Consider the following 27,901-nt stretch of genomic DNA (forward strand, 5'->3'; position numbering starts at 1 on the left):
TACTCATGACACAAAAGGCCTTTAAAAGTTTTTACTACAATGTAATTCTGCTTTGCAATAACATCAAAACTCTTGAGCAGGATATCTTATCTTGCATTATGTTTACAGAATATGCATATCACACGCTACCCTAGAGAAGGACCTCATTATTAGTACTTTGTCACGAGTGTTTGGAAGGAAAAGATGAGGCCTTGACAAACACAAGCTAGCAAGGGGCCTGAGAGGAACATAGCAATGATAATGAGGCCAGGCCCTAACAGTTTCATGTACACCAAATTTTAAAACCAACCACATAATGGGAAATGGACAACAATTTGAGCTATTGAGTTCAATTGTGACAATCAGTGCTTGGAACCAGGGCAAGCAAATATGACAGAGAACTTGAATGGAGTCATTTGTCATTTCCCATTATTGGACTGCATCTTCTCTGTACTAGTTAGCAGGGGACGTTAAAGAACCAACACACTTATCGCAAAGAGTAGGGAATATAGCTTCTGGTGTTGTGGTCTGGCCTGTTTACTAATAAAATTGGGGGCATCAGTTAAAATCAGTCTTCACAAAAGTTGTAAACTGCCGCAAGCAGTCTGTTAAGTCCCTCGAAAAACATTGTAATGCGCATTTGATCATATCCCAATGTTAATTTGCGCAACATAAATATTTATCGGACTGTCTGGTTCAAGTAACTTCGGTGACAGTAGTCGCTCAGTTCTTTAAATTTACCTTCTGAGAATTATTACGTCATCGTTTTTAATCGTGGATGAGCTAAATTGTTCAAAGCAATGTTCAACCAGTATCGAATAATTTTTTACAAGCTTCTCAAGCTTAAGTGTCTTTTTTCTCGTCTTCGGCTTTATCCAACAGCAAAGATCTTATTCCAACTTTTTGCAGTTCCTCAATCAATTCACCTTGTTGATGCAGCTGTAACATAATATCACATCCACCGATAAATTCTCCTCCAATGTAGACTTGGGGAACTGTCGGCCAGCTCGAATAATCTTTCACTCCCTGCCTCAGTTCCTCGTCTTCTAGTACGTTGTAAGTTCCATAACCTTCGACACCATGCATCCGGAGAATCTGAACAACGGCATTGCTAAAGCCACACATTGGTTGCTCAGGTACACCTTTCATAAAAACCACTACTTTATCCTTCTTTACGACTTCATCGAATTTTTCTGTTGTCCATATTGCTGCTTGGTTACTGAAGAGACGTAACTTGGCTGAAACACATGCTGCAGAGGGTCCGAAGAAGAGAGATCTGTTTAGAATCCGTCTTACAACCAAAGTGGCCATCTTGGAAATTACTAGTCTTCGCACTCGGTGGAACTCATACCCAGACCTCCACGCTCTTATAATTGTTGTGTAGCACGGAGAACACAAATGATGGAACTGAGGCGTAAATTAAAGTGCTAGAAGAAACCCAAAAAACCCACTGAGCGGGTTTGAGTCCCACCGAGGTGACAAGAATTTTGTCTTTACCTCGTGTGGTTCCGTGATACCCTTTACTAGGGCTAACGCTCAGTGGGTTTTTCATGGGTTTCATTTAGCACTTAATTTACGCTTCAGAGTAAATTCTCTGTTCCATCATTTCCACGCTCTTACTTCGGGTTAGCTACAGCACCTCAGGGTGACCCTTTCAAAGGCTCGCTCATATTTCCAGGTTTGGCAATTTTTCGAAGTGTCGGGAAAATCTAGAAGTTTTCACGAAATTGAAGAAAAAATTCACGGCAAAAACAAAACGACCCTCGGCAACAAATAGAAAAATAATACTGTCGGCGAAAGAAAACTCCCTACCGTTAAGTGAAAAGACTCGCAGAACTGAGTTCGGTTGCACAGAAACAAACACTGATCCAAGACTCGCAGCAAAAGAAAAAAATCCGCGGTAAAAGAAAAAGGCTCAGCGTCTTTTGCCGTGGCATGCGCCACTGTACTGTATAATTAATCAATAGATGCCTGGATGATCACCATTGTCATACGATCAGGTGACAAATTCTCTATTTCATTCACACGTGATGCACACCGATGCTCACTGATTCGCGGTCTGTGGGTCAGTGTTCTGTACTTTGAACTTACAAAATTTGACATTGATCTCAGTTTGCAAGTATTAGCTTGTGTAATGGATGTTTTAACGAAAAACTTTCCGAGATTTTTCAAGATGAATTATCTCGGTTATTGACTATTTGCGCAGAAGGTCTTCAAAATGTACTTTGATACCATCTGACAATCCCCGGTTGATTGGCTAACCAGACGGGAGGGGCAAGGGCTTTGTCACGAAGGCAATGACGCATTGGCAAATATACTGCGTAATTGCTAGCCTGCGAAGGGGCCCTAGGGCCGCTACGCAGGCTACGCAATTGCAGTAATATTTTATACCATAGACATCTTAAAGATCTTAACAACTAAGCAGGAAAACAGCTTTTATAACTGCTGATACAAGATTGACCTATAAGCTCTGCGGTTTTTTTTGTGACAGGTACAAACTTTCGCAATTTCATCCCCACACCCCCCTTAGTAGGTTTGTAGTCATATTCAGTTGATTCGTTACGGCCTAACTGTTCAAGGGTATCGAGGCGTTGTCATCCGACGTTGGGTTTACCAGTAGTGAGAACAAAATGGGAGGACGTGTATCGAGAACTGACTTCGATTGGTCATACACAGCCGAACCACATGCTTCAAGAAGGAAGGAAATTTTAGGTAAGAAATCCAAGCATCAAGCTCGTCTCTTTTAATCGCCCCAAGGGAGGACATGAATGCTTTCAGATTTTGCGCTTGTTTCCTTTGGCGGAAAATATTTGTATTTTGCACGGGGAAAGAATTGCCTGCACAAGTTCACACTGATAACTATTTTTAAGCTGACTTTTTCATGGTCTTAAGAAAGTTATTTTCTCCTGAAGTCCTGAAATCGAAAATGTCACCCTGCTTTAAGAATTAGTGAGAGAGAAACGCCGGTATATGCATCGCTTAGCTTGGGAGCTCATGGTCGTTCTTCACTTGGTTTGATATAGTATGAAATGCAACCACTAAATGATCGACTCTTCCACGACTTTATCGACCCTTTTCTCAGAAATTTAAACTAGAAAACCGATGCAGAAGTGCATTTCTTAACTCAATCGATTTTCACTCCACTGACCATGTTATGCAATAAAAGATGAATTGCGAAACAATCCTCGGGTAATAAGTAATGTGATTTTTTACCAATTTCAAATTCCGTGTCCCATCTGAAATATTTCAACCATTTAAAATCTCAAGATCGACCTTGTTAGTCGCGACTGCTTCGTTGCTGACAGTTTGAATTCCGATTTTCCAAGCTGTACGAATACGACACGAATTATTCAATGTTAAGCCGGACTGTATGACATGGAAAGAATGAAATAATATCATCCCTTTGGCTCGATCATCTTCCGTTATGCTTGAAAAATTCCCAACAGCTATCAAGCTTGAATTGAACAAACCATCCCAAAAACAAACCATCCTCTGTCTAGAATGAAAAGTTAAATAAAGTGAGGAAAGTTCATCAAATATTGTATAATCGAACTGAAATTCACACAGGCAAAATATGCAAAAATATAGCAAAACCACTCCTTGTCTTTAGTGTGAAGATCTCGGTTTGTAAGACAGGGTACTCTCTTTTTTCGCCACAATACCAGGTAGCTATTTCCTGTGTCAACAACAACAAAAACGACACATCTTTTATCACTCTCAAGAATTGATATTACATTGATATGAAGTGAAAAATTATATATTAACTGGCAGAGTTTGAAAAGGCAAAGGTTAATCTTTACTGGAGCCTAGAGCCTTGAGGCTAGAGAAACAATGACAATAACTACCCAGCTAAAGCTAGTCTTTTATTAAAGGGAGCAGAAGAGAGAAATAAACTAGACTTTATAGAAATTGTAATATTATTAGGTGATTCAAGGACTAGCATTTATATTCAAGTTACTTATATTGTTCTGACAGCAAATAAAGTTTCACGTCTTTGGTAAAAGTGATTGTATTTAGGTCTTTCAAATAAATAAGGAATGTCTTACTGGAGATCTTGTGCCAGATCTAGAGACCATGGGAAGAATATGTCTGTATTTTCCCACTAATTGCAGTTTTTTTATTTTAACATAGTTACCATTCCATTTCTCTGTTGATTTCAGATATTTCTATGATCAATGCATGTTTTGTTTTTCATCATCCTTCAAGTGGCAAGGGTGTCATATGTTCTCTTTGACAGAACCTAGAATTACCATTTATTTTCTCCTAATATCAACATTAAGTGTTTATTTACCAGTAACCTTCCTGTTTAAAATGTTAAATCTCTTCATTTTTCTTTCATTAGCAAAGTACCCCCAGATCAAGAAGTTAATGGGCTATGATCCAAACTTCAAGTACCAAGTATTGCTCTTAATTGTGATTCAGTTCACATTAACTTATGTGCTGAAAGATTTCTCCTGGCCGGTTATCTTTTTGGCTGCTTATTTCATTGGTGGCGTCATCAACCATGCATTACTCCTAGCTATACACGAGATCTCCCACAACTTGGCGTTTGGTCATGCCAGACCCATCCACAACCGAATCTTCTCACTGATAGTAAACTTTCCTATTGGGGTACCATGTGCCATCGCCTTTAAGAAGTATCACTTGGAACATCACAGGTACCAAGGAGATGAGGAACTGGATGTGGACTTGCCCACCAAATTTGAAGCCCGTTTGTTTTTTAACACCATAACCAAATTTTTCTGGGTTGTATTTCAACCATTTTTCTACTCATTCCGCCCAATGTTTGTTAACCCAAAGAATCCTTTGGCTTTGGAAATCTTCAACATTGTACTTCAGTTTGGTGTTGATGCAGTTATTGTGCATTATTGGGGTGGAAAGGCACTTGTATACATGATTGCAAGTTCGCTTTTAGGTATGGGGCTTCACCCAGTAGCTGGGCATTTTATCTCCGAGCATTACATGTTTGCCAAGGGTTTTGAAACCTTTTCATATTATGGCCCTTTGAACATGGTCACTTTCAATGTTGGTTACCACAATGAGCATCACGATTTTCCAAGCATTCCTGGGTCCAGACTACCCTTGGTGAAAGAGATTGCATCAGAGTACTACAACAACTTACCACAACATCACTCTTGGACAAAAGTACTTTTTGATTTCATCACAGATCCAGCAATTGGACCATATGCCAGGATGAAGAGGAAGGCAATGAAGCCAAAGAGTACAGAGAAGTAATGGAAAGATTTGAACTAACCAAAGTGTGGAGAAGAACTCGTTATATTGGCAGTCTCTCTTAAGATGTAAAATGAACATAGGTTGATGTGTACCGATATCAATTTGATGGTATTCTTTCAAAGAGTGGCACTGGGTAATTGTGACTTACTGGTTAAGTGTTGAAAGGTTATGAAAGCTATCTCGAGTGTTATATAAAAGGCCCAATGTTTCTGTTGAAATAAACAATATTGATCCCAAACATCATGGAGTCAAAATTGTATTATTGTTTAGTTGGTGGACATAAACAGAAAATGTGATGATTTTTTAAAACAACTCTACAATCGGTTCTGAGTAAACCAACTATTTTACCCTAAGAAAGGGCCATTTGTAAAGTGGTCTTCCAGTTTTTTAAATTTACTTTGACAATTATGTTGTATTTAATGTAAAAGAAAAAAGAAAAGAAATGAAAAAATAAACTAATTTAAAGTTAGTTTACATATTTTCTCATTCTTTAGGAAATATGTAAATAAACTAGTTGCAGTCATTATTTTCAAAACTTCAAAAAATTTAAAAATATTATATCCTCAGGGATGTTTGAGGATACAGTTGTGATATTTCTTTTAGTCCAAAGTGTAATTGATTAGTATTTGGAAGGAGAACTTTCAATAAGAATCAAATTGTGAGAAGCAAACAGAAGCCTTCCAAAAGCTGCTTGACTTTAATTCCCATAAATTATTAAAGATAATGTTATGTCATTGAATAATACCCTCTTGCCTCAAGGGCTGTCTTTTAGCCTCACTTTTTTGTTGGTTAATGCAATTATATTGTTTACTCTCTAATGATATACAACTATGTTTAAGTCTCGGCCCTGTAAGAGTAACAAAATATATTGACATGCTAACAGCTGATCATGCTGAAATTTTGCATGAATAATATTACTGGTTCTTTCAAAACAAACTCCTCAGAGAAAATGATTGGTTAATTAAAGCACAACAAAAAAAATATGCATTATTTAATTTACTTTTGAATGAAATTAAATTATTGCAAAGTTATTATGAATATAAATTATGGCTTTAAATTTGCTGAATTGATTAGAGACAAAACAAATGAATATGTGAAGATTTCTTTGTTCTCACAATTTTATGTGAAATAAGTCTCATTTGACTTGTGGATGAAAATCAAGGAAAGCAAGGATCTTTGATTTTCCTGAATTATGTTCTATCATTCATTTTTTGGTGGTATTCTTGAAATGGATAGTGGTAGTGGACTTTAACAATGTGATAGACTTGGTTGTAGTGGGTAGAATGTAGATTCAGATTAAAACGACAACATTGAAATAGCTGAATTATGATTAAATTATAATTTAAATATGAAGAAGCAAATGGTAAAGACTTGGTGCATTTACATTCAATTTGTTATGGCCACTTAAAACGAAAATCTGAGAGAAAAATTGTAAGCTCAGACGCCATATGCAAATAACTGTGTAAAGTAAATGGTGTTGTGCACAGAGAAAGTTTTGTGGTTAAGTGCTGTCTGAATGCCTAAAATATGGCGTGCAGGCAATGCTGAGAAAAACTTCATGAAGACAGTGGAAAAGAATAAAATGTAACCGAGCTGAGGTCATCAAAAATAATGTTAAAATGCACAAAGGAACTGACAAAAACAAAATAAACTGTGATGGTAAAATAACAAAGAAAAATAGCACCTAGATCTTAAAAGTGACCGTGATGATTTGTTAATTAAAAGAGAAATAATTGTATGACAATTTGCAAGGCCTAATTTGTAATTTCTAGCACCTTGAAAGATCAACAGCACATGCTGTCACCAGACCAGGGATTGAGTAAACTAAATGCAAGCTGTAACTAGATCCTAATTTTGCTGTGGTGTTAAGTAAGAATTCAAAGGACACTTAGAAGTGCAAATGGTTAATGGTTATCTTTCAGGAAAATTAAGTACAATTCCAGGGAGGGGGGGGGGAGAGTAAACTAGACTTATTTTTAGGGGAGTAGCACGACTCCTTGTTCTGATAGTTTTCAGGGAAGACCGAACCTTTACAGCCTTAAAAACGGTCCAGATCTCCTGGTCACTGGTCTACAGTGAGAGGGGTATAAACATCAGTCCTGTTAGGGGCACCATACAGGTGCCAAAAGGTGAAGGGAGGGTTTGGATTTCAAAGCTTAACTAGGGAACTAAATTACAAATCACTGAAAGAAAAGGAAAAAAGAAACACAAACCCTCCTGTTGTGACAATGTTGTAAACCGTGACGTCAGTAAGCCTCGCTTTGAATATGATTAAAAAACGTGTTGTTGTTAAACTGCCATCTTGAAGTTGCTCAATTCACTTTGCCCTCTTCTTCTTCAGCTTAATACACCGATAATTGTTACACCTGTTTTCCTGTAAACTTTATTTGTAAGTCAGGTACAGTTGGTTTGTGAGAGTGGAAATCCAGCTTAGCTGAGCAAACTAATACAAGTGTAGTAAGAAAAATCCTTATTTCAATAAATAATGTACAAATCCTGAGGTTTCTCTTGTTTAGACTTTGACTATTGAAAACTGATCCACCCTCTCAGTATCAGTGGGTGATGCCCAGATCTGAGAATTGTTACAATGTGTATTACGTTATGCGTGATGCTTACGTCATGACCTCGCTTTGGGGAATAAAGTTATCTTTGTTAATCGGCCATTGTAAAAACACGTGTGGACTCACTGAAACTCTCTTCTTGCATCGTTCTTATCAACAATATCCCTCCAATATTGTTACAAGAATGACATTGTCCTATCAAATCCATTCAATCCAAAGAGAGGAACTTTACTTTACAGCTACTATTTTACTTTTTTCCAGTTTGTCCTCATCAGTTGAGTCACTAAATTTAAATTTCAATTCCTTACTTCTTGGCTAAATAACCTTCCAAAAGAAAGACTTAAGTTTTGATTGGTTGTCATTAATATTTTTTATCAAAGAGAGGGACCTGACCAAATAATGATGTACTTTAAAATGTGTTCTACAAAAACAAAGAGTTCTTTTTATATTTGATTTATAAACTATGGCCTTCTTTAAAAAATCCTCAAACAGAAAGCTGTCTTTCCCTTCTCAGTGGGGCTACTTAAGCTATTTAAGGATATAGTGTTACCTTTCAAGCAGTTGATTTCTACTTTACCAGACTCTTTCTCCTCATTTGGTATGGGAGTAACAAACTGTTATCAATAAATGATAGCCATAGGAGAGTGCCATACCAACCAATATTGGGAACTAGAAATCTGCACAAAAACAGCGTGAAATTGCAACTAAAGAATTGTTTCTGTTTTAAATTATGTTTCCATTCCAATGATTTACCGTAATTTATATCAGCATGAGATTGAAATAAATGCCGCTCTGAAGGAATCCCTGCGTGTAAATGTTACAAATCAAATATACATTGTGGTGTTAACCTGAGAACATACAGTACATCAGTTTTGTTAAAGTTTGAAGGTAAATGATGCACCACAGGAACACCCTTTCTCAGAATTAGGGTTGAGTGAAATTCTAAAAGCTGAGCGAATGAGTTCTTCATGATAGTCCACTGTGGAACCTTTCAGGTACTCCAGAGAAATTTCATCAATTACAACCTTTGCACCATCTCTTTCAAATATTCTATTGAAAAAAAAAAGACTGAATATAGAATTAAAAGAGAAAGTAATGGAAAGAAAAGAAGTTCACTTCACATTACAAGTTTGCATTGTCAGGCTTGATTTGCGTTAAACCTCAACCTTCTCCTTACAGCATCACCTCTGAATCAAACATTAACCCTTCAATTCCCAGAAGGGATTCACAGGTAATTTCTCCTTGCATTATCCATACACTATCCAGCAAACAGTTAATGAGAACACATATGTATCAGGTACAAGTTATCTTGATCTAACACCAAATTCTCATAACTAATTTACAAAGAAATGTGTAGCAGCCAGAGGGGAGAATTGAGAATTAGATCTTGGGAGTTAAAGGGTTCACCTCATGAAAATAAAGGAAATAATTGTCATCAAAAGGATCTCTTGACTGTTAAACAAATTCTCCTTGTCAGCACCATAGGCAATGTGTAGAGAACAGTATGGAGAATATGTATACTGATGTTAGAGTGTAAAGGTCCTTAGGAAATGTATAGAGAACAGTATGGATAATATGCATGCTGATGTTGGGGTGTAAATGTTTCGGCAGACTTAAAGATGGCTTCATTTTAGCCTGGTCTTCAATTTTTCATTCCAGTGTTAACTAATAAAAAGGAAAAACAAAACGAACCTATCATCTTCGCTGATATCAGAATCAACATCAAAGGTGTACTTAAACCCTGAACAGCCACCTCCCTCAACTGCTACACGAAGAAATCCTTCTTTGTCATCGGGGAAAATCTTTTTCAGTTGCTGTTAATCAAAATAATAATAAAAAAAAATTAAATGATTGGTCATTTGGGTCATAATATTACATTTATTAAGCTTACTTTTAATTAATTAGATACTTCTTTCAACCCTTGAAATCCCAGCTGAATTTAAGGGAATGAAAACCTATTAAGAAACAGATAACTGTTGCCGCCATGACTATAGATATCTCTATGGTTCCCGTTCTTTTAGTTTGTAAGATTTGCAAGTTAGGAAAAATGTTACACAATCTTGACCTTTACGCAGTTGTCACTCAGCTGCAAGTCTTGGGAATCTGCTTTGTTTCCTTCCTCTGCTGAAGAAAACTTCCTAACGAAAGGTGAATTTTGGACTGTCAAATAAATGTAACGATGTGTGAGGGGTAAAATTTGACGTCTACTCGCAGATGATAAAAGTCTTCCCCAAATGACACGGCAAGACGCCATGTTTGTTGCTGTCTAATGTAACCGCGCGTCGTATTGGGTCTTTAATTGATCAGCGGTTAACGAAAGAAATGATGGCGGACGATTCGAAGGTAAGTAAATGATTTCTGTTTTTTTTTTTTTTTTATGCTTTTAGTTAATGTTGAGGTCTAATTTTTGCAGCTGATATGTTTTACCTGATGCCTACGGGGAGTTTTATGCCATATCACTTTCTATACGGGGAGCTCTATTTTCTTATTGGTTGTTTTGTTTAGTTTTAAAATTAATTTTTAACATGATATGTGATTTTTAAGGAAGAAAACAGTCTGTCTGTTGACGAAGCCCTCAAGGAAATGCCTTGTTGCCCACGATGCATTTTACGACTGCTTGGAGAAAGGAACATCGATTTATACCAAGACAGTGTTGAGGTAAAACGCTGAAGTAGTATCGTATCTTATTAGTTGTCAATGGAGTGCCCTCGTGGTATACCCTGAAGCGTTTACACTTTTGGTAAAAGTGTGTGGTGGTACAGTGGATTGTTTTGGCGGTGTGTTTCGTTGAGTTGCCCATCTCCCTGATCCTCATCTCTTACTTACTCTCAATCTGCCTCCACTGGTTTAACCCTTTGATTCCCATGATCGAATGACCAAGACAGAATTTCTCATTACAATATCAATACATTTTAAAGCAGAAAAGTAGTGACAATGTAGAAAAATGTAAATCAGGTGAATATTGGTTAATCCAATACCAAATTCTCCTCATTAACATTATAAGAATTGTATAGCAGACAGTGAGGAGAATTCCTTTAGAGATCTTGGTGGTGAAAGGGTAAAGGTAATGGTGCAAAGAATGAGGTTATCATGATTATGCGTATTAGTTTACTTGATCTCATACAAGCATCATCCAACCTTAACACTTATAGGAAAGTTTTGGAAAATAAATCCGTCTTTTCAAGACTGCAAAGTATCCATGAATATCTCTTTTCTTGTCAACATTTTTATTCATACATGACTTTATCATTTATTGTACAGAGTTTTACATCCATTATAAGTAGTTTTACTTCTATAGTAAATACTTTTATTTCTATTGTCTGATCAATATTTGATCTCTCATTCTATTTATTTATCTACTTATCCATTTATTTTTCATTGTGGCATGCGTGTGAAGTAGCTGATACAGTACAAATTGCTAAGTTCTTTGTTCCATGTGAAATTATGTTCTATTGTATGCCATTCTTTAGAGAGAAATGCAGAGCATTTGTGTAGCTTGTCTTGGTATATTGGAAAAGAGTACTGAAACTGCTTTTCTTGATAAGGTAATGTGTTATAAATTCATTGAGATAAGTCAAATTGATATCCTGTCAGTATTCTTGTTCTTGAGAAAGTAACAATCAAGAAAGTAACAATCTTATATACAGACAGTACTTGACACCAACATTAGCCAACTAGCCACAGACTAGTAGAAATTCAGTTTTGGCCAGTGTGTAAAAGTTGAAAAGTTAGTGTCAAGCCCTGGTAGAGCTAGTTTGTCTTTCTTTCTTTCCTTTTTAAAAAAGGGTACAAAAAATGCTGAAGTTCTGAGCATGATTTTATTGAAAAACATTTGACTAAAGTCCCTGTGGGTGCAGGCTACACAGAAACATATTTTGCTCTTAGTCATGATCTTTTAAAGGATTTAAAACCTTACAAAAACAGTTGTCCATGCAATCTGGTTGTCCAGGTTAGGGTATAGTCTTGAAAAAAAACTGTTATGCCTGAAATATCAAAAGTGCTGGGAGAAGTGATTATCATATGGCAGTATTTCTCTGTTTGTTTTAGATACAATCAGCCATCAGGAGTAGTGGTCATCAGTTTGAGAGTTTTATGTTTGCTATTTCTGTGTCGCATTCTTTGACTCTTCGCCAGGTATGGTCCAATAAGTACTGTATACATTAATTACATCAGTATCAAATTTTGTCTGTAGTCTCCAAATTAGATCATTCACTAAGTAGAATTTTTGTGGCTAGTAACAATTTTAAGAGATAGTACTTATTATTTTGTTGATAGTCGATTGAAGATAGCCTTTTTACTTGTTGTCACAACAAGTGAAATCCAAAACTTTTGCACAAGAATAAGTATAAAGCTCAAAGTGTGATTGCAAGTACTTTTATCGAGACATATCTGAGAAGAGACTTTTTTATTTTGTCTATAGCACTCATTATCCATATTTCTACAAGAAAACTACAGGTATGTGTTGTCATGACTCTCTTTAACTCCATAATTTTTTTAACATTTGATTCAACTGTAGCAGGAAGACTTATGATTAGTAATGGTTGCAGGCATTTTAATCTGCACTGACAGTTCTTCACAGACCTTGAATTATCTCTTTGGTCTTTAGTTCAGAGGGTGACCTGTAGGGAGAGGGCTTCCTCACGTAGCTAAAAAAAAAAAAACGCTGTGAACAGACTATTGGAAGGTACAAGTAGCCAGAGGCACTTCCTCAAAATGTACCTGCAGGGCTCGACACTAACTTTTCAACTTACTAGCCAAGTGGCTTGTGACATCTTAGATGTTTTTACTACAATTTCAGTCTGTTTACTAGCCAAACTGGCCAGTGGAAATTGAAAACCACTAGCCAAAACTGAATTTCTACCAGTCTGTGGCTAGTGGGCTACCGTTAGTGTCAAGCCCTGACCTGTCCTTTGACTGGGGGAGGGAGGGGGGCTATTGTATGCATTACACATCTTTTTGCAATTTGCAACCCTTACCCTAAGTTTAAAATGTTTATTTAGGAAAATTTTCAAGAGGGCCTACCTCTTGTTTTCCTCTAGGGTGTTTTTCTAAGTAGTATTTTTGTTTGATAATCTTGTATGAATATTGTTATTTATGCTCAATGATAGCTATTTTCTTTTGTTGTATATCACAGTTCAGCATTTGACAGTAGGGAACTGGATGAGATCCCAAGAGTTAAGGATGTGTTCAAATGGGTTCATGGTCCAAAACTAGAGGAAAGATTACAAGTTAATTACAAGGCATTGGTAAGTTAAAGAAAGGAGACCAGGTATCAACTTCAATATAAACTAGAAACAGAAGACAAGAAGGTTAGGGAGAACTGAACAAGGTCAGCGAGGCCAAAAAAATTGTGCAAGGGTCCTGCAGGTTGTTTTGGACCTTAAAGTCAGTGGCAGAAAATTGGATTTTTTAATAACTTGTGCTCCTTCTCTATATTTGATAACCAAGCTTGCAGTTTACCATCCTCTTTTCTTGGTTCACGCACTTCACATGCTCGGCATTGAATACTCTAACAGTGTGCAGCATGCTTGTCATACATGAACAGAGCACAACCTTTCTTTCCCTCCCCCCATTCCCTCGATATATTTGTTCCCCCTTTGTGCTGTGCCTTCATATTACTTGCAATCAGCTCACACACTCCTCCTATTGGACTAAAAAGAAAAGACAAAGACTGCTATACAGTCAAGTTTTTGGCCAGTGATAAAGGGTGTGACTTCAAATTCTAAAGCCCTGAATCTTCATCGGCAACTCAAAATTTGCCCATTAGTTTTTCTGGCTCTTAGAAACACTTTTGAATGTTTGTTAGAATTTTTTCTTTTTTTCTTCAGAGCCCCTTTAAGATTTTACTGGATTTTACCCATAGAGATGCAGACAGAGAGGTTGAGTTTCTGTAAGTACTTGCATGTACCTATTAAGTAAACAATGAAGATAAGATTTCTTTTCTTTTTTCTTCAAATGTCAACAAGAGAGGTAGTTCTGCAACAGGAAATAATTCTTACATTAGTATGTATAATTTCTCAAGCATAGAAATTTGATGAGGTAAGTATATACCCTTAGGTAAGCCGCCTGAAAGCTTTTTTTGAGAAAGCTTTTTGACAAGGTTTTTGGTTTATGAAAGATTTGTACCTTTTTTTCTTGTAATGAGCAGGAATGATTCATCCAAGTCAAGGCTACGACATCGGAGAAAACGACACAAAATAGAAGTAAGTCATTGCTTAGATTTATGTCTTCACTTCGTTTTGAAACAAGAAATAATTTCAACGAGTATGCTGCGGGGTGATTATCATTAAAAGTGTGTTTGTGGTGGTTCAATTTTTTTTAAAATTATTTTCAATTCACTTTGATTATTATTGCTTCAGAGTATGTCAATGAGTGGAAGACAAATTAATTAAATAAAATGCATCGGATAAGGCTTAATTTTTTTCAAATAGGGAAAGATTTAAAGTGAATCAAATTCTGGTCTCGGTAGTAATACTCTTTTGGTTCTCAACTATTAAGCGCAATGGAAGTGAGCGTCGTTAACCCAGAAATATTTGATAAGAACCGCAACAGCCAATTAGAGGGATCACAAAGAGCCAATAAGACAGGGGCGGATCCAGGAATTTTTGATTGGGGGGGGGGTCTAAACTTTGGTTCAGAAAGGACTGTTGGACTCTTTTGAGGCAAATTACTTCTCCCCCACACCCCCTCCCACCAGTCGCGGTTGCACGTTATAATTCCTTGGCCGCTTACCGTTTACTTGGATTCATTAATTTGAAAAATCAGCCAGTTAAAAAGTGATATACGATCTTGCGGATGTAAGAATTTCAGTCTCAAAGTTTTAAGCGTCAGGTCTGATAGGAGGGTCTGGATCCCCCGGACCCTCCCCCTGGATCCGCCACCGATAAGAGCATAAAGTAAAAACAAGGAAAGTGTTGAAAGCGCGGGAAAACCCGGGTGACCAAGTCGCGATTGGTTTTAGTGTTGAATTTTAATTGGTTGCGAGGAATCTGTAAGTTTTGTGGACCAATCACGGAGAGAAGTAAAGCAAAACCAGAGAAACCCCGTATGACTCTCAACACTCTTTGGTTTTCTGTCAGAACAAACCAGAGGAAGGAAGAATTTCATCATCATCTGTCAACAAAGCTCTCGCAGAACTTACAACTGTTGATCGCCTGAAAAGGTAGCTTTGACACTAGTTATTGATAAACGCTTTGGCAATGCAGCTCTATCGATTTTATTTTTTTTTATCTCTGTTTCTTCTTTACTTCCTGCCCTTGCGTCATGCCTTCTTCTTTTTCAGGATTTTCGAAAATAATTTTCCTCTTTTAAGTTTTTTTCCGGTCGTCGAGTAAACAAGATAAAGAAAATTTCCACTCCAATTCATACCCCTGTCTGTTATCCCTTTGTTACTATTCTTGTGTATTTCCTTTAGAGTCACCGACTGCCCTCCTAAGTCACCTCAGTTCACCATGGAGTTATCACAGATAACGTGTGCTCACGATTCCATCTATATTGCAGGTTTGTAAACAATAAACATACCAAGGAAAGTGTTTGTGTTATCACTATCGTGAATAGAGGAAACAAAGAAAAAAGTATGGGCTTCCCCATCTGTAGGTGGAATGGAATATGTTTCAGTCGAGCCGAAATGACTTGTAACCCTCTCCCAGAAAAAAATTTAAACGGAGGTTGCATTTGACGAGATGAAAGACTTTGGGAAGAGATCATTCACATACTGATTTGTTTTTTTTAATTATATTTCTGTGGATTTTAGGGAGATACAATAAGTATTCACGAACTCTTCCTCAAACACCTTGGTTAATCGACAACGTTCGACTCCGCGAGTCGTCAGTTGAGGTAAGGTTTAACCATAAACCTTGCTGAAAAAAAGTTGATGAACATGTTATTTTTCCTCACAACCGTAATTATGAATGAAGAGGAAAACAGATGACGAGAAGATACAAATTTAACGTATCAGCCAGATGGTTGATTTGGGTTTGACTCCAAATTCTCTTCTCAAGGAACCCTTAACGAAGTGGCTGATGCGGCTGCCGGCGGTGTACACAGTGCCTCTCAGGTGTTTTAATGAGTACCGGCGAATTTAACGCCGCGATATTCTGTCATTTTCTTTTTTGCAGGAAAAAATTTGTGACCTCGTGACAGCCAAGGTCAGATGTGACGGTATGTGTCCACTGTGTTGTGGGAGGGGGGGTGGGGTGGGGTGGGGTGGGGTGGGTATGAGTTGTTTATTAGACATGTGACAAGGACGCTCATACTCGTTTGAGCGGCCGGGTCTGAGACCTTGCTGTTTGCTTTGTGGGAAGAAAAATTTGTTGGGTAAAGTCACGCTTCTATTTCCAAACGTGCCAAGTTTGCTTTTTATTCAAATTTTCATGTATTATTTCTTGTAGATCATAAGTTCGCTTCTGCCGGACGAGAAGACATCGATGTGCGCATGCTTGGTAATGGTAAGTTGGTGCCACCTGTTTTCTTCAAGCTAATTCAGACAAGCATAATGTAACATTAGATGTTACTCATAAATGACTATAAGTAGTAAAGCATTCAATATAAGCAGTAAGTGTGTAGTTTTTTCCCCTTAGTTTTCACTGCGTTTTGTAAAACATCATGTAATTTTACATTATAATTTGTGCTAAATTGTTTTAATTGTGGCTTGTAAGAGAGTATTTTCTCTTAATTACTAGTATCTAGGGGCGTGGGTTCGAACACCGGTCAAAGCCTAAATCTCTTTAGACTTCTTCTCTTTCATTGTGGTTCATCTTCGAGGATATTCATGATTGATCTGGTAATGTTTCCTTGGGAAGAGAAAGGTCCTTCGAGAGTTGAAGTGTGCGGTCTTAAGACTCTAACCAAGAAATCCAGAAAACATAATTCAGCCTCCTTACTATTAGTCCAGCGCACCTTCAGTTCTTGATACCAGAACAGTTGAATAAGCAGAAAGAAGAACAGTTGAATAAGCAGAAAGAAGAACAGTTGAATAAGCAGAAAGAAGAACAGTTGAATAAGCAGAAAGAAGAACAGTTGAATAAGCAGAAAGAAGAACAGTTGAATAAGCAGAAAGAAGAACAGTTGAATAAGCAGAAAGAAGAACAGTTGAATAAGCAGAAAGAAGAACAGTTGAATAAGCAGAAAGAAGAACAGTTGAATAAGCAGAAAGAAGTTGTCAAATAAAGAAATTTACTTCGAGCTCAAAACATAACAAAACCAAGATGGCCGCTACAGGAACAAAACAATGTTCCGAAGCCCGCGGTCCTCATCGGCAAAACCACAAAAGGGCGGGAAAACGAGTGGTAATTGAACAAATCTTTCCTTAATTATTTTAACACCTTCCACAACTTTTATTGTGATAATATATGTTAAAAATCACAGGAAGACCCTTCCTGGTTGAACTGATCAACCCGCGCCTCACTCGTCTGAAGGAGTCGTTCTTCATTGAACTTCAAAAAGAAATCAACTTTTCACATTCCGACATCGCCATCAGAGACCTCCAGCAGGTCACAAAGTAAGGGATGATGTTGCCAAACGTTATTTCATTTCACTGAAATTCCATGTGCGTATACTTTAGATAAGGGACTCGAAGTTGTATCTACTGCTCAGATACAGAGATTTGTTTTGAAAATTGTTCGTAACTTTATGTTGTAGGGAGCAGTGCCTCGTCCTGAAAGACGCAGAAACCAACAAAACTAAAACTTACAAGTAAGTCCGCAATAACTGGGTTGTGTCGTGGTGGGTTCCAATCTGATAACGCCAATTTTCACAATCCTACTATCTAGAAAAAGAAACACGAGGAGAAATGGGTAAGACTGAGTCTGGAATCCAACCCACTCCCCCACCTCATAACCTTCCCCAGGCCCCTGTCCCTTCCCCCCACACTTTCAGTTCCGCTTCCTACAACGAAATCTTGATGTTTTTCCTAATTGCCTTTTTGTTTGCAGGGCGTTGATATGGACAGAAAACGAAATTACTGACGAACAGCTTCAGAAACTTAATGGAATGAAGGTGAAGCTTTTCTGTTCCTTGTTTTTGTGGTAGTTTAGTCACTTTACCCATTATCACGAGCAGTTATGTGGTATGAATCTCTTACCTCTTACTTTGATGTAGTAGTTTTGATTAAGACCGGATTAAACTTCAGAGAGTTAGGAATTGTACCTTATCTAGTTAGCCTCTCAGGATAAACTGAAACTTTCTATTGGTTTACGGGCGCTGAAATATACGCTGAATGTTTATATTTGAATAGCACGAGGAAAGATTCTAAAATAACGGTATAATGGTTAAGTTTTTTTAGTTGATTGCTGTAAGCGATAGCTTTTTCACCAATTAGAGTGCAACTAATTTTTCATTTTACAATTCTTCATAAAAATTTTTTCAAAACAAAGCATTTGTGATTTGTGGACACAATGCTTGGCTGATGTACACCTGTAACTAAACCTTTGGCAGCAAAAGAAAACAGCTTAGGAACTTGTCGTGGAGTTAAGCTACAGTAACTTTCCCATAAATTCTCGTGCTTCAGTGGATTTAGCATAAACTCATAGTTTATTTGGTTAATTAGAGTCTGATCCTATATTCTGTTCTTTCACTTAGGATGTAAAGATTTACCAAAAAACTCCTTTACGTGTATTACACAGGTGGTTAATTACCTTCCTTTACTATTCCGCTATTACGTCATTTTACCATATTAGGCCAACGAAACGCGCAGAATATGCCACGGTATTCCACTGTAGAACATGGTAAATATACAGACGGAAAACAGAGCAAAAAATGGCCGCACTGAACGATCCAAACTTTGATGTCTTTTCCGTAATTTAGATGTGACTTTCTTCCCCTCTCCCCCTCCCCTCACCCAACTTTACATTTTGGTAAGGGTCGTACTGATTCGCAGACACTTTATATTTACCCCGGGTGGAGAAAGCTGAGCATCTTGCTGATGGGTTAAATTTCTGGTACAGGAGCACTATTATTTTCCACTTACAATCCCTCTTCTCGAGCCAGGTGAGATGGAATCCACCACACCCCTCTATAGGCGACTGCACTTCAGTCTATTTTGAGTCTATATCCTTACCAACATATCTAGGTACATGGCGCCAATAAAATCTAGGATAATTTTAGATTTCTTTGTACTCTCATGAAATAATTCTGTAGCAGAGAAATGCTTTGCAAGCTCAGAAGGAAAGGTTACTTGGCGTTTAAACTCCTCGTGGTCTTATTTGTTTCCCTTGAAGGCGTCCTTTGGCTGTGAGAGAGCGATATATCTTTAGCATGACAGCAGAACGCATCGACTCCAATCACTGGAATCTCTTCCTTAAAACCCAAGCAGGAACGTATCCTGACCGTCCTCAAGAGTCCCGAAGTATTGTTAAGTGTGATTGCAGCTGGAGAAATTACTCCAGAAAATTCTATGTGCGTTAATCCAAGAAGAATTTAGCTCTTTGATTTGAAGTATCTTCCTTGAGCTAAATTAGCACATCGTCAAGCAGACAAGAATAAATGCAAATTATGATTTGATTGGGGAATACTAGACGGAAAGTCAATGGCACTTTTTGTTGTTATGCTCTGACATCCGCTTTCTTCATTAAGCATAACATGCTGGGAAGGCTGTAGAGTAAAGTTTGGAATAGCATTTCTTTACAATGAATTGAGAAAATGTATGCAAAGAACGAATAGAAAAACGACACAAAAATGTTCCACATATATATTCAAAAATTCTAGTCTGGCGCTCGGCCAACAGATTCTATTTCTTTGGTGGGTCAACTCAGAAAAAAATGACATATAAGGAAACAAAAGAAGACGCGAGCGACAAGTCGAAATTGGTGTATCCGGGATTGTATTGGTTTTTCTCTCTGATTGGTCCAGAAAACTCGCGCACTCTCTCAACCAATCAGATGCAAAACTAACCCCAATCTCTACTCGGGCGCTCGCGTCTTCCGGCGGTTTGGTTGTTTTTACTTTGAGTTCTCATTGGCTCTTCAGGGTATTTCCGTTCTTCTGATCGGCTGTTATAATTATTTTGGTTTTGGTTTTACGACAGCCAATCGAAAAGCGCTTTATAGATTGTAAGTATGATATGACACTGCATTACAATTAATAAGAGGAGACGTTTCCTTTAACTTTTGTCAAGTTATGTAAAAGAATTTGTTCATGGAGACTTTGGAAGAACAAAACCCAGTTTGGGAGATTTATTACACACTGAAACGGACATTTTGGAATTAGATGTAGAGGTAGGTTTGTAATGACTGCTTAAAGTAAAGTGTGTAACGTAAAGGGTTTCAAAGCTTACGTTTCGAGCGATAGCCCTTCGTCAGAGCGAATGACGTTAAGGGCTAATGCTCGAAATGTCAGCTTTGAAGCTCTTTACGGTGGCCAATTTACTTTATCAACTCAGTCGATAAAACCCAAATTACCTTGTTACTCCCTTCAACGCAGCACCTCAGTTTCTTTAGGAACTTACCTCCTTTATTTATGAACTATTTAACAAATGGTAAACACCACAGCGTACGCGATTGAGTTATGGATGCACGCGGGAGGTTGCTAAGCACGAAAGAAGCGTAAGAGTCGCTCGAGGCGACAGCCGAGAGCGACTCTAGCTTCTTGAGTGCTTAGCAAACCTCCCAAGTGCATCCATAACTCAATAGTCTACGCTGTGGTGTTTACCATTTGTTTTATAACATAACATTGATACATTGTAGCTAAAGAGTTCCCGTTTATTTAACAAATCTTACGCGACCAGAAAAAACAAGCGCGCGCGGAAAAATAGTCTTTGCATTTGCTCACGTCAGCAGCGTACACCCATGGGCAAATGGGGAACGCTAAATTGACCAATCAGAGCGCGCGCTTTACTTTGGTTATGTTATAAAACACTTTGGTAGCACCGATGAGGTGCAAGTGATAATGCTTCCAGTGTGGTGTGCGGAATCTATACATTTCATGGGGATTCGTTTAGTTCATGCAATAAAAAAAGAGCCCTCGTGAATCACAAAGGCTCTGTTATCCTTCTCATTCCACATAAGACGCATATCACTTTTAAACTTATTGCATGGCCGAGCATCCGTAATTAGACTCGCACCACAGCAAATGGGTAGATACAGTGAAACCATCGAAAACGTCATCATATTCACTTTTTTTTCTTTTCTTTGCTTGTTTGTTTTCAGTCTGTGGACGTCGACTGGCCTCCAAGAAAGACTTAAACAATGTAGAAAACGACAAAAGTCAAATTGTTTCTCGAATACCTCCTAACTTTTATACTTGAGCCACTGACCAGAGGGTGTGGTCAGTTGTAAACATTTGTCGTTACCTCATATCAGGCAAAATGGCGGAGTACTGTGGAGGCGTTTTGCGTCGCGATGAGCCAAAAGAATTGTGATGATGACGATAACGTTACGATGATGATGCTGATGATGACGATGACAATAATGATGATGACGATTACTAAGTGCTATAACGATAATAATAATTGCATAATGCCATGAGAATAGTATCATCGAGCATTTGCAAATGAGGCTGTAACTGGGAATACAGATTTGCTCGCAGAGCAAGCTCTCATGAATAAGACGCTCATTAATTGTTTACCGTTAAAACGAATCAGATGACTTATTTGCTAAGATAATTTTTTTTATTTTTGATACTTGAAACACCCATACAACAGTCAGACATGTTGTTTACTTTCCCGTCTGGAAAATGCGTATTAGAAAATCATACTTGCAGACGTCCAAAGGACAACAACACTGTTCTTGTCACGGTATTCGGGTTTTGCTCATAGTTTGGGTAAATAAGTCTTATTACGAGACAGTCAAACGTGCAAATACTCAGTGATCTGGCTAAATGAGGGAATTCCCATTTTCCATCCAAAAATATGAGCTTACTACCTTATGGCTCGTCTACGTACCTCATAACTAGTCTAGTGATTATACCGTAACTTAACAGCTTAACGTGATCATATATCATACATCTAGTCTAAGTGTCTATGCCGTGACGTTAATCAGCCCAACTTGACAGCCCAGCGTGATCATAAACAAGTGAGACTGTAACGTAATCGCTGAGCGCGACAGCCTACAGCTAGTTAGCAGCAGTGCTCTGTTGGTTTTTCATTTCCTTATATTTTGGTGTTGCTTTGACAAAACCGCTGTCAATCAGACTGTACGCCATGTCAACTACGGTGGTCTTCGCGTCACGAAACTGAAATCCAAAATCTTCTCTTATCTTCAGAAAGAAAGGAGAATAAGAAAATAGATAAGTGAGATTTATAGTGGATGCGGGGTTTAAGACACGATGGCCCTCCGCGCTGGACTCCGCGTCTAGAGGTCTGGGTTGGAGACTTGGCTAGGTGATAATGTTGGGTTCTTTGGCGACATTGACGAGTTACTCCCACAATGCCTCTCTCCACTCAGGAGTAAAAGGGGGTACCTGCGAATTGTCGGGGAAGCCTGATGAAATGAGGGGGGGGGGGGTAACCTTTCCCATCTAAAGGGACGTCAGTTTAACGTGCTAGGGAAACCGATGTAAGTACGGGCTAGTTGGGCCACTTGGCTCGGTTACAAAGTTAATCTTATCACAGGCGTTTGAATTTCACGCGATAAAAGAACAAGATTGCGAATCTTGCGCTCTTGCCACTCGACCACGCCAACGACTCGTACAGCTTGTCACACATGAAACTACAGTCGAACCTTCCGCCAGCACCCCCTTAAAAAAAATACTGGTCGCAAAGAGACGTTCGAGTTATAATCAACAACCCTCTGCCTCTCCACACAATATTTTACCTTTTTCATCACCAACATTCACTTTGCGCATGTGCAAAAAAAATTTGAGAGGCTAGGGCGAGAAACAAATTTTTGAAGTCCTTCTCAACCTTCCCTTTGAGGTGATTCAACGGGTGAACCATATACACAATCGTTCAGTATCCCTCTAACATTCTAGCCAATTTACTTGTGCTTTCAGTTACCTTAGTGTTGTCCAACTTCACTTCTTTGTCCAGAACAGGTACAATCATCTTCAATGTGGGATCAAACCATGATCCAATCTTTAAAATGAAATTTGGGGCTATTTTGGTGGGAACGCAGTAACCTGTGACAAAGAAGCACGTGGTTAGCTCTAGACAATACTCTTATGTATTTCCCTAACTTCAGAAAAAAAATTCAGAAAAAGAAGCCTGATGAAAATTTAAGCTTTGACGGAATTCAAAGGCAGGCCTCCCAGATACTCGCGCTACAACGAACATGGCCACTGAGCCACGTTAGGAGCGAGGCACATTTTAGAGCGTTGATCTATCCTGCAACAATCTCCAGCCCAGGCTCATTTTGGATCAGCGGTATGGTCAGTCATGATTTGGCGTCCATACTGCTGACAAGGAGCCAAAATGACCCTGGGCTCAAAATTGATTCTGTTAGGGAATCACCTTTTTTAAGGCAAAAGATTTCCTTTGACCCATGAATTAAAAAAATGAAGGAAGGAAAGGATCGTCGCAGGTGGACTGAAATTTATATACGCAATTCTCGGTGTTTCTTTCAACTAACCGAAGCTCATTCAACTCACCAACTTACCGTTTGTTCAACTTACCGAGAGGTCTAAACTCGTCATCAAGCATCTTTGCCATGTCGTCCCACCAAAAGCAAACAGAGATCGTGACATATCTGTTACCTGCAGGAAAGAAAACAACAAAACGGAAACTTGGACAGCTTGGAATTGTATATACCTCCCTTGGCAATGCCTTTCTTGACGCCTACTCTGGTAATGTAGATGGCCTGGCGCGACCCTGAATACTTATATGTTTAGGTTGGTATGAATACCCAGAACTTCTGTGCAAGAATGCACCAACAATTACCCACATGTCTCAGCGTCATGAGGAGAGTTGTTTGTCAGTCAAGGGCACTTGTTCAGTCTTGTGGCTAGTCGATTGGTCTAACTCTTATTTAGGGAGACTGATTGGAAATTACACATGTTGGCTTTTGCTTTTTACCTACTTTGATACCTTTTTCAGGGAGTACGGGTGCGAAAAACGCCCGAAAAACGTTCTTCCTCCAACTCCCGTATTACTGCAATTTTTCCTTAGAGTAGAGAGGACACATTTAACAATTATTCCACGAGCGCACGTTGGATATGAGATGATAGATAGCCAACGAGGCTAGCCGAGTTGGCTATAATCATCTCATATCTAACAAGCGCGAGTGGAATAATTGTTTTATTAAAAAAAACGCCCCCAAGATATTAGACAAATCTTCTCGACTCTATTTTGTAAGAAATGAGAAACCGGATGTTACAATGTACAGATATTAGATTATGGTATATTGGCTCATATACCATAATGGCTAAGCCAATAAAAAGTTTTGAATTACATTACCCAATGATCCAGTTTTTAATAAAGTCAAATAATTGGATACAAATGGCGCGAGGATTTTGACTCGTATGGAGGGAGAGGCATCAAAGGTTAGTTTCCCAAGAGGGGGTATGACCCATTGCTCTTACCTGGCGCTTTCGGTGACGTCATAGCCGTGATGTGTGCTGCTGCAACATCTCTGACGTCAACTATTCCAAGGGAAAGCTTGGGCAACATTGGCATCTCACGGTTAAGGAGGCGCCTGTGAATCTGAAAAAAGGATGAAGTCTTAATCGAGCGATTTTGGATAGCCTTCTTTCGGTATAACTCGATGAGGTTATGGATTTGAGGAAAAGGGAAGAACAAGAATACTTCAATCTTTGAACAGTACATGCGGGATGCCTCAAAATATTACTTCAATGAATGAATTTCAAGTCAAATTCGATACCAACCAGCTAATGTTATTTGTGTACCTCTATACTTGTGCAGTTAGATCCGTGCAACACTGGTCCCAGGATAAGCCCAGGATTGATACAACAGAGTTCAAACTTCTCATCATCTGTCAACAAAACAGGTGGGAAAGGAACAGCGTGCCGTCAGAAATGCGCTTTTATTGTTCCTTTCAACCTATGCTTCTCTTATTCGACCCTAGCATGTTTTCTGTAGCTTACCTTATCCTTTCAATCAACACTGTGATTTCCTTACAAAAAAAAAAAACATGACGTCGGCTCTAGTCTAAAAAAGCAACTGTAATCCGGGAAAGGAGCAGGCGATGAAAGAAGTAGGAGTGCAGGAGCAATGGAGCCAGCCCTTCGTAGAGCCCTAAAATTCCCTCTATCCTTTTTAAAACCAATTTTTTTAAAGGAAATTTATGAAATTTTTTTAATAGGTATGATATCGATATTCATACAATGCAGTCGCTCCAAATTTCTTGTCGGTGCAAGGCAATAAAAATGCGAATTCTGTCGAAACTTTTTTTTCTGTAATCAAAGAACACTACTGACTTACAATTTTTACATAAACTACAGTAAGGATACTTACACAGAAGTTCTCTACACACAGCCTAGACTGCATTACAATACTTAAAATTATGGTACTTACACTACTTAAAGTTGAGGCCTGACCTGGTAAGTTCTTGACTAGTTCCCAAGCTGCTCTCTCTGCCCTCAACTTGCTCTTCTCATAAGGGATGCTGTTTTCCTCAGATGCCCAGTCTTCCTCATTAAAGACATGGTCTTCACCAGCACGCCCAGCTGGTGTTGTAAGAAATATAAAAACACATTTGTACCATCATGTTTTACACTGCGAAAGACTCAGTTAGGGGGTGATGAAATGAAAGGTGTTGGTTCGTTCACCTGAGCTAGCCTCATCTCCTGATACAGCTTTAATCTTGCGATTGCCAAAACAGAGTTAATCAGGTTCCTGTTTATCGACCGTTCCCATATCATAACCTTACGGGCCTGTAGCCATTATTGTAATCTAAATCTAGGGAATTTTAATGCAGGTCTTAGCTAAAGAGTAAACCAGGCTGTTTCATTCGCTGATATTTACAATGTTTGAATTTCAAACTATGAATATAGTTTATATCTGACCACTTGCAGCCCAGAGGCTGAATTACGGGTGTAGTGTAAGGTTGAGAACAGACGTCAGCATATCAGGCGCCTCTGGCAGCCGCTTCAGTCTATCGATCTCACCTTCCCACCCATCCCACCCCAGGGGAGGACATCCATCAAACCGTAAACTCGTGTGTGGGAAATTAACGTCTCCTACCCCAACCCTGCAGGAGACGGGACCTCCATTTATTCGTCCCTATCCGAGAACACTAGAATATCTAACCATTTCTTGATGTTATAGAAAGGTAGCAAATTCTTCTCAATTATTTTAAGACCTTGAGTGTTGGTCCGGCCGGGGCTCGAACCCTCGACCTCCCGCACAACAGTCCAGCGCTCTATCCATTGAGCTAACCGGGAGGAGGTTAATATGATAATTTAATAACTATAATAACTATCAATAATATCGATCTTAAATGTAAAAACTGAAGGCTGGCCAAGGAAGCCTTTCAGCGATTACTGCATCCACTCTCTTACCATAGACTGCAGCACACGAACTTGTGAGTACAACCCTTTTTACACCGCCCTTGGTTTTGGCGCAGGCTTCAAGCACGTTCTTCGTTCCATCCACTGCGGGTCCGATCACCTCCATTTCATCAGTTGGATTTGTAGCCGGGAAGGGAGATGCCACATGAATCACATAGGTGCAGTCCTTTACGGCGCTGTAGGAGTCAAAAAAATTAAAGCCTTCAATTAACTTCTAGAATGAGAATGAAATGAAAGAACAGTACAAATCATAACAAAACAGGCTGGACAAAATATGAGTTCCTATCAGGATTCTATAGACTCAGACTCCTTTCCCCTTTCTCGGTCAGACGCCTTCCTTTTAGTTCTGGTCTTAGAAGAACTCATGGAAAATGTCAGACATGAACGTATCAAATGGCCTGGCTCACCAAAAGGCACTGTGTGACTCAGTTCTCAGTTGGTAGAGCATCTACACGCAAAATTGAACGCCCGTGGCTCGACCTTTTGCGGAACACAAGTTCTTTACTGATCATCTCTTCTTCGACGGCAGGGCACAAAATTTATTATCATTCTTAATTCAAAAATATAAACAGTTTGAAAATTCCCATCTTCCACACTCCGGCAATTCCGTGGCTCGCAAGTAATGCGTGTACGTGAATGCGGACCTGCCTTTCTAATCCAGTCTTCCTCGGAGAGCATGACACTGCACAACGTATGTTAAAATTACATAACCTCGACGAATATGTAGTCGGCACAATACGCATTAAAATAATTTTATTGTTTTTTACGTAAATCGCTTAAGGAAAGGTCAATGGAAAAAATTAAATCCAAAACCTGGTGCTCTAAAGGGAGAAAAATTGATTTACGTTTTAGAAGCTACTTTGAACAAACTGATGCATAATATGGAGATTTTGCAAGAATGTTTGTTTTCTTCCCTCCACTGTGTCTAAGAAAACCTTGAAATTTGAACGTTTAAATTGAAAACAGATCTCGGGCACAAATTCCTGTTTCCTGTCGATAAGGTTTAGAAGATAAAATGAAATCATATTTTTCGCCAGTGAAACGTCGCACTTACAGTAAACAATTGGTTGATGAAAATCGCCAAAGAAAATAAACAAGGCGACACGTCCATGATAAAGCCAATACTATGCACACATCACACCTTGCTCTGAACGAGATTTGCATCAGCTCCGCTCAGTAATCAATCCAAACTTCCGTAAATTCAGACTCCAAGAACTAATATTTAATTTTACCGACCAACATGCGGACATTTTCGGTGCTAGAGCAGCTCAAAGGCTTGCGTGACTAGCGGTGAAGGGGTGTGCCAATTAATGCTTTTTTTTTTTTTTTACGCACTACGATACGACATGCAAGATTATGATCAGAGGAAATTACCGGTGAACTGACATTGATCCAATACTTACTCAATCCAAGATTCTTTCTTGGTAAGATCCGCCTCGACTAATTCAAGCGCTGAGGACAGCTCTTTTAAAGGCTTGACCTTCTTTTCATTTGTGAGACTTCGAACCGTTCCTCGCACGACGTATTTCCCTGAGTCAACCAGCTGCTTCACAACGTGCATCGCAAGGAAACCGGACGCACCAGTTACAAGAACTCGCGTCATTTCGTTGCTGTTAATTCGGAGGGATGAAGAAGAAGCCTAAGGTCAAATTTAGCAATCGACTGTGATTATTGAGCGGACTGATAATCAACTTGACGCCTCTTGGGTGTTTACTCGAGTTAGTCCGGAA

At 38.7% G+C, this 27,901-nt stretch overlaps 5 protein-coding genes across 7 annotated transcripts; 2 read left to right on the top strand and 3 right to left on the bottom strand.

The window, feature by feature from the left end:
• Nucleotides 1–16: 16 nt before the first annotated feature.
• LOC111324960 (glutaredoxin-related protein 5, mitochondrial-like) lies at nt 17–1,885 on the bottom strand. The gene has a single exon (XM_022928626.2). It carries the CDS (start codon nt 1,288–1,290, stop codon nt 823–825), a length of 468 nt encoding a protein of 155 aa, XP_022784361.2. The 5' UTR covers nt 1,291–1,885; the 3' UTR covers nt 17–822.
• A 436-nt stretch (nt 1,886–2,321) lies between these two features.
• Nucleotides 2,322–5,683, top strand: LOC111324929 (sphingolipid delta(4)-desaturase DES1). Its single transcript, XM_022928592.2, has 2 exons — nt 2,322–2,691; nt 4,322–5,683. Exons 1-2 carry the CDS (start codon nt 2,610–2,612, stop codon nt 5,212–5,214), a joined length of 975 nt encoding a protein of 324 aa, XP_022784327.2. The 5' UTR covers nt 2,322–2,609; the 3' UTR covers nt 5,215–5,683.
• A 1,900-nt stretch (nt 5,684–7,583) lies between these two features.
• On the bottom strand, nt 7,584–10,061 carry LOC111324928 (iron-sulfur cluster assembly 2 homolog, mitochondrial). Its single transcript, XM_022928591.2, has 3 exons — nt 9,841–10,061; nt 9,468–9,589; nt 7,584–8,825 (listed from the first exon to the last, which is right to left on the bottom strand). Exons 1-3 carry the CDS (start codon nt 10,027–10,029, stop codon nt 8,651–8,653), a joined length of 486 nt encoding a protein of 161 aa, XP_022784326.1. The 5' UTR covers nt 10,030–10,061; the 3' UTR covers nt 7,584–8,650.
• On the top strand, nt 10,053–21,723 carry LOC111324912 (tRNA pseudouridine synthase Pus10). The gene is made up of 20 exons (XM_088762838.1): nt 10,053–10,118; nt 10,320–10,433; nt 11,246–11,320; nt 11,823–11,909; nt 12,196–12,230; nt 12,910–13,021; nt 13,604–13,665; nt 13,924–13,978; nt 14,855–14,937; nt 15,190–15,275; nt 15,529–15,611; nt 15,893–15,935; nt 16,166–16,222; nt 17,142–17,274; nt 17,415–17,468; nt 17,708–17,771; nt 18,354–18,397; nt 18,992–19,090; nt 19,888–19,987; nt 20,918–21,723. Exons 1-20 carry the CDS (start codon nt 10,098–10,100, stop codon nt 20,951–20,953), a joined length of 1,443 nt encoding a protein of 480 aa, XP_088618964.1. The 5' UTR covers nt 10,053–10,097; the 3' UTR covers nt 20,954–21,723.
• On the bottom strand, nt 21,357–27,898 carry LOC111324925 (uncharacterized). 3 transcript variants are annotated; one of them, XM_022928588.2, is made up of 8 exons: nt 27,575–27,898; nt 26,163–26,347; nt 25,200–25,328; nt 24,549–24,634; nt 24,225–24,345; nt 23,319–23,399; nt 22,705–22,826; nt 21,357–21,965 (listed from the first exon to the last, which is right to left on the bottom strand). In XM_022928588.2, the coding sequence occupies exons 1-8, from the start codon at nt 27,772–27,774 to the stop codon at nt 21,822–21,824; spliced, it is 1,068 nt and encodes a 355-aa protein (XP_022784323.1). In that variant the 5' UTR covers nt 27,775–27,898; the 3' UTR covers nt 21,357–21,821. The 3 variants fall into 3 exon arrangements, with proteins under 3 accessions (XP_022784323.1, XP_088618969.1, XP_088618968.1); XM_088762843.1 differs by lacking the exon at nt 27,575–27,898 and adding an exon at nt 27,313–27,454; XM_088762842.1 differs by lacking the exon at nt 27,575–27,898 and adding an exon at nt 27,226–27,376.
• Between the last annotated feature and the right edge of the window lie 3 nt (nt 27,899–27,901).

This window comes from Stylophora pistillata, chromosome 6 (genome assembly GCF_964205215.1).
Source record: "Stylophora pistillata chromosome 6, jaStyPist1.2, whole genome shotgun sequence".
Classification (NCBI taxonomy): Eukaryota; Metazoa; Cnidaria; class Anthozoa; order Scleractinia; family Pocilloporidae; genus Stylophora; species Stylophora pistillata.

Coding starts and splice junctions, on each gene's coding strand:
- LOC111324960 (XM_022928626.2), bottom strand. CDS start 1,290: ATGGCCACTTTGGTTGTAAGACGGATTCTAAACAGATCTCTCTTCTTC.
- LOC111324929 (XM_022928592.2), top strand. CDS start 2,610: ATGGGAGGACGTGTATCGAGAACTGACTTCGATTGGTCATACACAGCC. Junction 2,692..4,321: donor AAGAAGGAAGGAAATTTTAG/GTAAGAAATCCA, acceptor TTCTTTCATTAG/CAAAGTACCCCCAGATCAAG.
- LOC111324928 (XM_022928591.2), bottom strand. CDS start 10,029: ATGGCGTCTTGCCGTGTCATTTGGGGAAGACTTTTATCATCTGCGAGT. Junction 9,590..9,840: donor TGAGTGACAACTGCGTAAAG/GTCAAGATTGTG, acceptor TTTGATTAACAG/CAACTGAAAAAGATTTTCCC. Junction 8,826..9,467: donor GATATCAGCGAAGATGATAG/GTTCGTTTTGTT, acceptor TTTTTTCAATAG/AATATTTGAAAGAGATGGTG.
- LOC111324912 (XM_088762838.1), top strand. CDS start 10,098: ATGATGGCGGACGATTCGAAG. Junction 15,276..15,528: donor CGATTCCATCTATATTGCAG/GTTTGTAAACAA, acceptor TGTGGATTTTAG/GGAGATACAATAAGTATTCA. Junction 17,772..18,353: donor AGAAACTTAATGGAATGAAG/GTGAAGCTTTTC, acceptor TCTTTCACTTAG/GATGTAAAGATTTACCAAAA.
- LOC111324925 (XM_022928588.2), bottom strand. CDS start 27,774: ATGACGCGAGTTCTTGTAACTGGTGCGTCCGGTTTCCTTGCGATGCAC. Junction 24,635..25,199: donor ACTAGTCAAGAACTTACCAG/GTCAGGCCTCAA, acceptor TTTTGTTGACAG/ATGATGAGAAGTTTGAACTC. Junction 23,400..24,224: donor GACGTCACCGAAAGCGCCAG/GTAAGAGCAATG, acceptor TCTTTCCTGCAG/GTAACAGATATGTCACGATC.